The 12,220-nt window shown below is 41.9% G+C and overlaps 1 protein-coding gene across 2 annotated transcripts in view; it reads left to right on the forward strand.

Annotated features, from left to right (window-relative positions):
• Window positions 1–2,415: 2,415 nt before the first annotated feature.
• RTF2 (replication termination factor 2) overlaps window positions 2,416–12,220 on the forward strand; it is a 40,503-nt gene continuing 30,698 nt past the window's right edge. For both annotated transcript variants that reach the window (XM_082858307.1, XM_082858306.1), the window contains exons 1-4: window positions 2,416–2,529; window positions 6,243–6,337; window positions 7,178–7,271; window positions 9,008–9,147. In XM_082858307.1, coding sequence (XP_082714433.1) covers window positions 2,461–2,529; window positions 6,243–6,337; window positions 7,178–7,271; window positions 9,008–9,147 — 398 coding nt within the window. In that variant the 5' untranslated portion in view covers window positions 2,416–2,460. The remainder of the gene's footprint in view (window positions 2,530–6,242; window positions 6,338–7,177; window positions 7,272–9,007; window positions 9,148–12,220) is intronic.

Here is a 12,220-nt window from a genome sequence, read left to right on the forward strand (position 1 = left end):
CCAGAAAGGTTAAGGAATACTGATTTTGCTAGAGGGTAATGTTTTTCTCTTTCATGATTTCATTCCTCTCCTGCCCTTCAAGTTCACAGTTTGATCCAAGGATCAAAGTTGTCACCAAGGATCCTCGTAAGGGAATATCCTTTACTGGTTCATTCAGCAAAGGCAGTGGGAAGAAGCAGCAGATAACGAACCTGCTGTCCAGTGCACTGGAAATGAAATTGTTCAAATCAAATAAAGCACGGAATACAATGCCTGACAGCTCTCAACACAAATTAGTTGCTACTGATGATAACAATCAACTTAGCTGTGTATAGTCTGCAACAAGAAGTACCTTAGAGACCAATACTCTAAACAAAGAAACCAAGGAGGAAGAGAAAAAACATCCAGCTGCCTGAACTTTAATGCCCTCAGAGTCATCACCACTGGGTGTCATCAGCAGCTTTGCGGGGAGAGGTCAAGGATCCTGGCATCTGTGGTTAGATGGGCCTCATTTGAGGAAGCCCCTTCCTCATCTCCTACTCCTACTTCCTTGATGTGTGACCCTGACCCAAGACACCTTGGACATCTGAGCCTCAGGTTTGTCCTTTGGGAAACAGAAGGCATTACACCCCCTACTAAGGTTGTGAGGACAGAAGGAAAGAATGTTTCCAAATCTCCCAGTGTAGGTAGAATCATGGTTTGATAAAGAGCAGCTATTTTTTTTTCTTTTTTTTTTTTTTTTTCGGTACGCGGGCCTCTCACTGTTGTGGCCTCTCCCGATGCGGAGCACAGGCTCCGGATGCGCAGGCTCAGCGGCCATGGCTCACGGGCCCAGCCGCTCCGCGGCATGTGGGATCTTCCCAGACTGGGGCACGAACCCGTGTCCCCTGCATCGGCAGGCGGACTCTCAACCACTGTGCCACCAGGGAAGCCCAAGAGCAGCTGTTTTGTTTTTTCTGCCCCAAATGAATTCAGTGAGGGGTAGATATACTTGTCAGAAAATAGCACTGGTTTGAGAGTCTGTCTAAAGATCCTTGGGTTTTTGCTATTCTCTGTCTGATTTTCTGTCCATTGCTGTAAGAGAAAACTAATCTTAGAACCCATTCCCAGCTCTCACTGACTAGCTGTCTGACCGTTGACGAGTGCTTCGATCTTTCTAGCCTTCTGTTTCCTCCCCTAGAAATGAGATTCTAGGTGTACTCATCAGTTTTAGGGGCTGCTTGTCACCTCTCTCTGAATGAGTCTGTACTTTCTTTTGGTTTATTGACTACTGAATAGTGAGTGTGCCAAAGATTCTTCTAGGCACTGAGGATGCAACAGGGAATAAATCAAAGTCCCTAGGGAGTTTACAATTCTTGTCATGGGCATAAAAATAAATCATAAGCCAATGAGAGGCCAGCTGATTAAAGGGTTTATTTTCTTTTAATTCCCATTAACTGCAATAACAGATAACCCAATCTTATATACCTTGAAGTTTTCATATCCACATACACTTTATTTTCTGTTCCCAAGTGGGGAATATTTTTCGTTTTTTATGTTTCACTTTGGTCAACGTGGTAACATCCATTCATAAATGGTCGGCTTTACTCGCAGTGGATAAGCTTTCCCCTAATATTTGTAATAATTAAAGGAACAAATGGAGAGATGGTCAAGAGCATGAAAGCAGACAATCATGGATTTTAACAGGGGTTTTGCAAGGGATTTGTGTTCTCATTATAGATATGATACAGCCTGTCTCTTGGAAACATCAGTGTACGTTTTATAACTATACCTGAGTCTGTTAATTATACCTCCTTTATCCTTTAATTTATTTTTAATTTTTTTTATATACCTGCGTTTTAATAAGTAAAATATTTTTGCCTGGGCTTAAGTCTGCTGTGAATGAAATGTATACATGTACAAACTGTGTGCACTATTTCATATGTATAAAGTACACGTGGCAGTATCAGAAAGTTTCAGGCCTTAGAGAATCTTACTCCCCCATAATCTCATATAATATCACTTCAAAGGATTTGTTATGAGTGCTTAGGTCACAACTGATGCTCACTAAAAAGATACGTTCTCTTTTTGAACACATGAACGTTAACTGAAATAACAGTTTCATCCATATTCATCACTAATTGCGCGAATAAAATGCAGCCCTTCCCTCCACGAGCTCCCCAGCCTACGGATGTCTGCCCAGAGTCAGACAGGCTGGGGCCCGACGGGCTGCCGCGAGGGAGTGGAAGAACGCTCCGCACCCTGCTTGGCACTCGAGGCCCATTCAGCACTTTGCAGCAGCTCCCGCCGTGGGGCCACGCCCAGCGCCCAGCGATATTCTCCATGGCAACCAGGGCTGGGCAAAAGCCCCACCCCACCCCGCCGCGTTGCGACGGGCGTTTTGCGTCACTGCGGCGCGCCGGAAGTGACTGCTAGAGTCGCTAGGCAGCCCGGAAGTTGCGGCTGTAGGGGTTTACTTTGGACTTTGACTCCCGGCTTGCGATGGGTTGCGACGGGGGAACAATCCCCAAGAGGCATGAACTGGTGAAGGGGCCGAAGAAGGTTGAGAAGGTCAGTGACATGGGTCCAGTGGGGCCCGGGGGTAGTGGGGCACGCGGACGCCCCCAGGGGGCGAAAGGAGGTGGGAGGGGGAGCCAGCGGGTTTCCACACGCAACTGTGCTCATTTATCCCTTTCAGAGAACTCAAGATTAACCACAGTATTAATAACGGGCCTCTATTGAGTGCGTGCTGTTGCTATTCACCCGGCAGTGCGCATAATATGGGGTATCTCATGTAATTCTCAAAACAGCTCTACGGGTACATACTGTCAGAAGACATGGAAATTGAGGCTCAGGAGGAGAAAGTTGTAAAGCTAGTAAGTGGCAGAACCAGGATTTGAAGTCTGTCTGCTGCTAGTAACAGTGATACAAATGGCTGCTGTTTGTTGAGTTTTGTACACACTAACTTCGTTTTCTCAGCGAAGTCTTCTCAAACCGTTACCTATGAGATCAGGTCCTCCTCTTTTTTTTTTTTTTTTTCTCTGCTGCGCTGCGAGGTATGTGGGATTTTAGTTCCCCGACCAGGGATCGAACCCGTGCCCCCTGCAGTGGAAGCGCGGAGCCCTAAGCACTAGACCGCGGGGGAAGTCCCCAGGTCCTCCTCTTTAAAACTATCTGACAACCATGTAGACTGCTTTCAGGTTGGTTAATGTTGATCTCAGAGGATGGTAAGCTCCTGGTGGCAGAGCCTGCACCTTTTACCCCCTCTACAACTAGCACAGCTCCTGGTGCAGTAGATGTAGTGGATAAATGAATGAGTGAATAATCCCTAATTCTCACCAGTAATTGAGCAAATTATGTATTATAATTTCCATGCTACTAACAGGGAAATTGAGTCAGTAGCGTGACCAAGATCATGCAACTGGTAGGTAATGAAGCCAGGATTCACATCCAGTTATTCAGGATTTCAAAGTTAGCACTAGTAATTACTTTTTAATAATAGAAGGTGTGTAAAGCACCTAATACAAGTGGCTGGCACATAGTGGATGGTCCATATGAGTCTCCATTCAGCAGCCAGAGAAGTCTTTTTTAAAGATAAACTCCACATATCAACTGTATTCAAACCACTCCAGTGGCTTCCCATTGTATTCAGAAAAAGAATCCCACAAGACCCTGTGTGGTCAGACAGGGTCTGATGTAATTACCTCATCTTCTGCCCTTCTCCGGCCCTTTCATTCTGTTCAAGCTACACAGGCCTTGTTCCTCAACCTGGAGTATAATTTCCTCAACCTGATATGTTCTTCACTGAGATAGTCATATCATTTGGGTTTTGTTTTTTTTTTAACATCAATCAGTTCTTTACTCAAATGTTATCTCAGTCCACTGTAGCCAAAATATATCTCACTTCTGATCACTCTATCCTCTTCTGCTGCTTTATTTTTCTTTCTTTAAATAAAAATTATTTATTTATTTATTTTGGCTGCACCGGGTCTTAGTTGCAGCATGTGGACTCTTAGTTGCGGCATGCATGCGGGATCTAGTTCCCTGACCAGGGATCGAACCCGGGCCCCCTGTGTGGGGAGCGTGGAGCCTTACCCACTGGACCACCAGGGAAGTCCCTACTTTTCTTTATAATGATTATCACTATATTTGTTCTTGTCTCTTTCCTATATGGACAGGGTCCTTGTATGTTTTATTTCTGTGACCCCTGTGATGTGTCTGCCACACAGTAGACACCCAACAAATATGTGGAATTTGAGAGTGAATGAACACGCAGGAGGATGGAGCGTACCCTCTAATCATACCAACATGTGCAGACATTAATGCTGGGTAGTTACCACTTGTGTGCGAGAGCTTTTACCCAAAGAGTGTTCAGCTCAGTTTTGTTAACTTGTGCCCAGAGCTGAAGAAGTAGCTTAATGAAAGGCTTGGCAAAGAATAGGTGTCAGAAGGGGATAGAAAAGAAAAAGGGTGATCTGAAATAACTAGAGTGCCCAGGCAGGATGGAGTTTTATTATCCTTATTCACTCAACAAATACTTATTAAGTGCTTACCGTATACACCATTCTAGGCCCTGAGGATGCAGCAGGAAACAGAGTCCAGCCCTTGTAGAGCTTACATTTTCAAATAGGTAAATAAACATTTGTTGATCACTCATGTGGTATGTTGGGTCTGGCCCAAAACATTACTCAAATTTGATACCTTGCCCTGAAAAGAGTGACCCTAGAATAAATGTTTTCAGAAGTTTTGGGGGGACCAGTTTTTAAATTCCTGGGCAAGGAGTAATCTGGAAAGTAGATCCTAAACTTGCTGAACATGGCTTTTTATTTGTTTATTTTTTTAAATTGATTTTTTGTTAGCTGCGTTGGGTCTTCGTTGCTGCGCGCAGGCTTTCTCTAGTTGCGGTGAGCGGTGAGCAGGGGCTACTCTTTGTTGCGGTGCACGGGCTTCTCATTCCGGTGGCTTCTCTAGTTGCGGAGCACGGGCTCTAGGCGTGGGCTTCAGTAGTTGTGGCTTGCGTGCTCTAGAGCGCAGGCTCAGTAGTTGTGGTGCACAGGCCTAGTTGCCCCGTGGCACGTGGGATCTTCCTGGACCAGGGATCGAACCTGTGTCTCCTGCATTGGCAGGCAGATTCTTAACGATTGTGCCACCAGTGAAGTCCCCTGCCTGGCTTTTTATCCTAGCTCCTTGGTCTGCTTGTGTGTTTGTGACCTTGACATGTAACTTAACTTCTTGGTATGTCAGTTTCCTCAACTACAAAGGTAAAAATCCTAACTCAGAAGGTTTTATGAGGGCTAAAGGACAAGTCACTGAAACTGCTTAGCACAGTGCCTGGCACACAGTAAACACTTAAGTAGTTGTTCCTGCAAAAATTAAATTTAAGGGAATTTAAAATTTTTTCTTCCTGTTTTCTTTCAAATGTGCCATCCTGTTACATTATTCAGGTTTGACATTTTAGGAGGAGGAAAGAGTGGGACATGGAATATTAAATAGGAGAAAATATCATTTGAGGGCTCAGGAAGGTCTCAGACCTGGATCTTTATACTGTGGATAATGGCTTGATATGCCACATAGTGAGCAGCTGGCAAAAAACACTTCTGTTAAATTGCTGATTTTATAAAGAATTATACAGTCTGCTGAACTGTTTTTTTAAAAAAATGCCTATCTTCTCAATTCTTTGTCCTTAAATTCTGCTACAACTTTGGAGCCTTTCCCATTGTTAGGAATTAACCTGTACTGCTTGTTTTTTCTGTATGGCCTTCATAACTTACTGTTAAGATATAGATATTAATATATAACTAGCATAAGCAATATAATGACTTGATGTGAACTGTTTCTTTGTACATGTCATGTATAGAGAGGCCTTTATTTGACGTAGTGTCGGTTACTTGTGACTTTTTAAATCCCAACTTCGTGTGTCACTATCTTTGATTTAAAACACAAAAATCGTGGGACTTCCCTGGTGGTGCAGTGGTTAAGACTCCGCGCTCCCAATGCAGGGATCCTGGGTTCAATCCCTGGTCAAGGAACTAGATGCCACATGCTTGCCACAGCTAAGGGTTCGCATGCTGCAACTAAGGAGCCCTTGAGCCACGACTAAGGAGCTGGTGAGCCACAACTAAGACCCGGCGCAACCAAATAAATAAATAAATAAATATTTTAAAAACAAACAAAAAAATTGTCACAGTGTGGTATTACTGAATAAGCCTTTATATGTGGAACTGTGGACCATGTGTCTTTCAGAGGTGAAAATTAATTGACAAGATTTTTTTTTCTTTTCTCAGGTTGACAAGAATGCTGAGTTAGTGGCCCAGTGGAACTATTGTACTCTAAGTCAAGAAATATTAAGACGACCAATAGTTGCCTGTGAACTTGGCAGGTGTGGTTCCTTTACTTAATGGAGACGAGTTTTTATTAAATGATCTTAAAAAGAATTTTAATGTATAAATGCTGTTCTTGATTCATCAAATGTGAATGATCTCCAGCAAATTTGTGAAGCCTGGGTTATCATTCCCTGTCTCAGAACATACTTCTGCACTTTTCTATTCAGTTTGGTTTATTTAATCCATGGGTTGAAAACTCAGGGGCCATTAGGAGTTAAGTTATAAAGATAAATGCATGAAGGACCCATGTGGGGTCAGTAGGGAATGGTGAGGACTGGGGGAAACTGGAGAGTTCACATCCTGTCTAAAGGGTAGCTGCAGGAATTCCCTGGTGCTCCAGTGGTTAGGACTGACTCCACGCTCTCACTGCCAAGGGCCCAGGTTCAGTCCCTGGTTGGAGAACTAAGATCCCACAAGCTGTGCTGCACGGCCGACAAAAAAGGCAAATTAAGGGTAGCTGCTATTCAGTTCCAGCCTGTTGTTACAGTTCAAGATTGTAGACTGATTCCAGAACATCTGGGTTTTTTTTTTTCTTTTTTTCAGGGAAAGTTGAAAATGTGTACTTTAATATTAAACTTCCCAATTTAAAAAAAGCCTTGTTCAGGTCACATTCAGTCCTCAGACTGCCAGTTTGTAGCCCTTTATTTAAACTAGTTTCTTTCTTTGTATGCTTTGGAAATGGTTGATACAGGATTAAATTTACTTTTTTTTTAGGAGTGCAGGGCATTTCTTTTATCAGACGTTAAATGACTTTGGATTGTACTCAATTTAGTCTCCTTCCTTTGGGTGAAGGTTGATTATTGCCAGAATGTTTTGACTGATCTTTATTGTTGCAGACTTTACAACAAAGATGCCATCATTGAGTTTTTATTGGACAAGTCTTCTGAAAAGGCTCTTGGGAAGGCAGCCTCTCACATTAAAAGCATTAAGGTAAGACAGGTGATTCTGAAGTGCTCCGGCGCTTTCAGTGGTTAGGGTTTATTTTATAGAATTCATGTAAATTTTAGACTGAACTTGGAAATTTGGAATTCCAGTCCCACCCAGCCACCTAATAAAGGTGTGATTTGGGGCAAGTCACTTGAAGTTCAAACCAGAAGTCCTCACACCCGTACTTCCTGGATTATAAATCTGTCGTGAGTTCATATGTGGGAAAGAACTTCAAAACTGTAGTATACAAGTTTCAAAACTTCGAAACTTGTATATTGTGCTATATAGGTTTTGGGGGGCATTATTTTTATAGTTAAAACTCAGCCACTCGAATTTTGGTTTGGAAGACACTTTTATAGAATTAGAGATTTTTATAGGTGGATAACTATTCAATCATAGTGGTTATCTCCTGCTGATGAGAGGTTCTGAAAGTTCTTTCATAAAAGTGGAAAAACAAGCTTTTTAGTAAAGGAAGTTTGTTGAGAGGACAGAATCTTTCAAATCTGGTCAGTGGGAGAAAAATCAAAGTAGTGAAGAATTTGAGAACCACCAGGCTTGACAGGTGAAAACACTCGCTGTGTATGACAAGTTGAGGCCTCATGGCTCGTCAGTGGGGCGCTTAAACTAGATCCAGAGCCCCTGACGCCCAGGCTAAGGCTTTGAGTTTTTTCCTCCTTCTGTTTCTTTTTAAATTTTTTTTATTATTATAATAGGCTTTTTGTTTGAGTTCTCGGGGTAATTACAGAATATGTGTATTTCAGACAAATTAGTGATTCTGAGATGTAGCTGTTGGTAGTGCTGTAGAGGTAACCATGCTGACTGTTGCCATCATTTCCTTGGGAAGAGAATTCATTTCTCAAAAACCCATAGTAGCATAATTATCTTATCTCAAAAATGCGATTATCACTGAAATTAACTTATACAAGTCTATACTTAAAACACAATATATAATGAATGTGGTTGAACTTTTAACTTTAATGCAAAATTTTTTTTTCCAAGAAATCACAACTGTAAAGACAAAAGGATTCACATAAAACAATGCAAAGGTTATTATTACTGCAGTTAATAGTCCACAGATACTCTGAGCAGAGAACTTGATGAGCACACAAGCAGGAAACCGACCCCGTGTGTGGTGGCTTTCCTTTCAAGGTGCTCAGCTGCTCTCTGGAGTGTTGAAATCAAATGGTGCGGTTAAATATGAAGAAAAGCTTCAAATGCTAAAGTGGGGCTGTTAAGTCACTCCTTGTAAAACTGAATTTTGAAAACCGGAACAGCTGGATCTTGGAGTGTGACAGTAATCTCCGGCTAATATTCTGCCTTGGACTCATTAGACCATGGCCTCACAGATTTACCGTCTATTTATCTGTTAAATAAACGTGGCTGGTCAGTAATATGAACAGCCTCAGTGAGGCTTCATCAGCCAGGGAAGAAAATGTTCCTTTCTGGATGAAACTAATACAAAGCTTTCTTCTCTTAGTGGGGTAAATTTTCATGTCTGAAGTTACTTTGCCTTATATAGCAAAATGCTTGTAAAATAGAAATTAATTATTTGCTAGACAGTGCATTTAAAAAATTTTGTTTTCTATCACAACTTATGGTTTAATTTTATATCCATGTTAATTGATGTTAAAGGAAAGTAGAAAAAGAGGTTTGGATGGGAAGGGACTAGAATAATAATTAAGGCCAAAGATGATCCATTTGTCAAAGGAACTCTTAAAATATTCATGTTTTTTTCACAGAATGTGACAGAACTGAGGCTTTCTGATAACCCCGCCTGGGAAGGAGATAAAGGAAACACTAAAGGTGACAAACACGATGACCTCCAGCGGGCGCGTTTCATCTGCCCTGTTGTGGGCTTGGAGATGAATGGCCGACACAGGTCAGTAATGCGCGTGGGCAGATGCTGTGGAGTCTGGGTGAGTAATCCCAGTGCTGTTAGGATCTGTGCCGAAGCTTAATAATCACACGGATTTCTTTAAGGTGCCTTTTGGTTTGGGTGGCACACAAGGCCATGTTCATTCCCTACCAGCCACGTGTAATGTGGCCTCTTTGTTGTCTGCAGCTTTCTGTTCTTGAGGTCAGGAGAACCTAAAGTAAAGAGGGAGTTGAAACATTTGTCTTGTGACACTTAAGAGACTTGAGTTGAGTTCTTTGGTCTTCTCCTATGGGAAAGAAAGTAAAGGACAGATATTTCCCATCAAACAAATCCCGTTTCCTTAACAACTGCTTAAAACTCTGCAGTGGAAAACGGTCTTACAGAACGTGTGGTTGATCGGTCAGTGAAAGGCCCGGTTGATGATGATAACTTGCTTTGAATTTGTAGCTAACAGATCCTCTGGCTAGAGCACCAGAAATCTTAAGCTTGAGATTTATATTGCAAATGTAAGTAAGTAAGTATATTTCCCCCTTAAAAAATACGCATGTCGAGTGGATTAGTAGGTGCCTTTTTATAGGATGTCTCACTTTGCCAAAGCTTTAAACTTCTTTCCCACCATTTAGAAATACCTTTAATAGCTGGTAGTCCAGACTAAATTTCACAAGAGGAATATTCTGGGGAATGAGATTCATGTACCTAACCTTGTCCTACGTGTGTGTGTGTGTGTGTGTGTGTGTGTGTACGTACACATTATTTTGAGGTGAAAGTCATAACATTCACAACCTTTTTAAAGTGTATGTTTCAGTGGCATTTAGTACATTCTCAGTGTTGTGCAAACATCACCTCCATCTAGTTCCGGAACATTTTCAGCACCCCAAAGTAAAAACCCCCTACCCATTAAGCAGTCCCTCCCCATGCCCCCTCCCCCCAGCCCCTAGCAGCAAACAGTCTGCTTTCTGTCCAGTGGATTTACCTATTCTGAATATTTCATATAAAATAGAATCACACAATATGTGACCTTTTGTATCTGGCTTCCCACTTCTTTTTAAGAAAACCATGGTTCACCCCCAAAAGAGGAACTTAGCAGAAACAGACCCAACTCTGGCGTCTTGAGCAGGGGTTACCTGTAGCCTGTTGCTCCAGTTGTGGCTTCCCCCAGTTTTTCCCTTTCATTTGCTGGTTAATCTCTTCTCCTTTTTCTCTTCTCGGTTAATTGAGCTTTGCCTGTTTTGGCTTTGCCCTCTTCCTGTTAATAGGGCCTCCACACTCAAAAATTGATTTGGGGGTTAGTTTGTATATTTAATAACGTTTGTATAATAAAGATTTAAGTGTATAGAAAAATAGAAATAGGTTATTGGTATAATAAAAACATTTAGCCTTTGTTTAAAGAAAAACCAGTTCCTAAGTCACTAATACTTAGTAAGCATTCATAAAGCAGGTTTTTTTTTAAGTCCTAAACAACATTTAATGAATATTAGTACAATGTTATTAATTTGGTTTTCATTAGAGCAATCTGCATCTGCTATAATCCCTAGGATTAAAAGTTTCTATGGAGAAATTAGAGAAAGTTTCTATGGTGAAAAGTTTGGAGAAAGTTTCTATGGTGGCATTTTTTAGAGGAACATAAGTAAATGTGAGGGGCTTCCCTGGTGGTTCAGTGGCTAAGACTCCACGCTCCCGATGCAGGGGGCCCGGGTTTGATCCCTGGTCGGGGAACTAGATCCCACATGCTGCACTGAAGAGTTCACATGCCGCAGCGAAGATCCCACATGCTGCAACTAAGACCCAGCACAGCCAAATAAAAAAATAAATAAAGAAGTAAATTAAAAAGAAGTAAATTGTGAAAGTGCTTTTTGCACCTTTGCCCCATCCTAGCCTCCAGTGACAGCACTGTTAGCTGTTCGGTGTCTAACGCCCCCTACAGACCTCTGCACCCCCAACACACAACACACTTCCCTGCACCTCTGCAAGAGAGACACAAATAGACATGTATGCTTCCCACTGGCATGGAATCATATTACACATATTTTGTAACCTTGTTTTTTTCTACTTCTCTGTCTAATTTAAACATTTTCTTGGCCATACATACAGATTTCCTTATTCTTTTTTTTTTTTATATTTATTTGGTTGCATCGGGTCTTAGTTGTGGCAGGCAGGCTCCTTAGTTGCAACTCGCCGGCTCCTTAGTTGTGGCAGACAGGGTCCTCAGTTGCGGCCCGCGGGCTCCCCAGCTGTGACACACGAACTCCTACTTGCAGCATCATGTGGGATCCAATTCCCGGACCAGGGATCGAACCCAGGGCCCCTGCCGTGGGAGTGTGGAGTCTTAACCACTGTGCCACCAGGGAAGTCCCACCTTATTCTTTTTAATAGCTGTGTAAGAGTTCATATTTATTTAACCAGTCCTCTGTTGATAGGCATTAGGTGGCTTCCTCTTCTTCCTTGCTGTACTACACAACTTCATAAATACATACTTGTGCATGTGCACACTTGTGGGCATGTTTCTGTAAGAGAAAGTCTGCAGAGTGATGCTTTACCTGATACTACTGCCAATTGTCCTGAAATGTTGTAGCCACCCAGAAACACGTGCCTGTTTCCTCAGACAGTTTCCAACTGGATACCTTCAGACCCTTTCATTATTGCCTGATAGGTAAAACACTGTATGTCCTTGTTTGAAATGCATTTCTGTAATTAAAAGTAGGGGTTAAGCATCTCTTATGTGTTTTGGCCGTTTATATTTCTCTTCTCAACTGCATGTTAACGCCCTTTACCCATTTTTCTATATTGTGTACTGTTGCTTTTATAGACCTCTTTGAATATTCATAAACTCTGAACCTCATATGTGTTTAAAATATTTTCTCCCTGAGTTCCTATTCTGTCTTTTGACTTTTTATGGTGTTTTTAAAAAAAATGCCTTTATTTATTTTTATTGATAGAGTCTTTTTTCCAAAGGATTATTGCAAGGGGGTAGGAGTGGAACTTTGGCCTATGTTTGTGGTTTTAATTTCAGCACACAAATTTCTCCTCTCTCTGAAAAGTAGAGCTTTTCCTAAGTGACTAAGAAAACTTTCCTAAG

The sequence above is a fragment of the Leucopleurus acutus genome (genome assembly GCF_964270905.1).
Source record: "Leucopleurus acutus genome assembly, chromosome: 16".
In the NCBI taxonomy this organism is placed as follows: domain Eukaryota; kingdom Metazoa; phylum Chordata; class Mammalia; order Artiodactyla; family Delphinidae; genus Leucopleurus; species Leucopleurus acutus.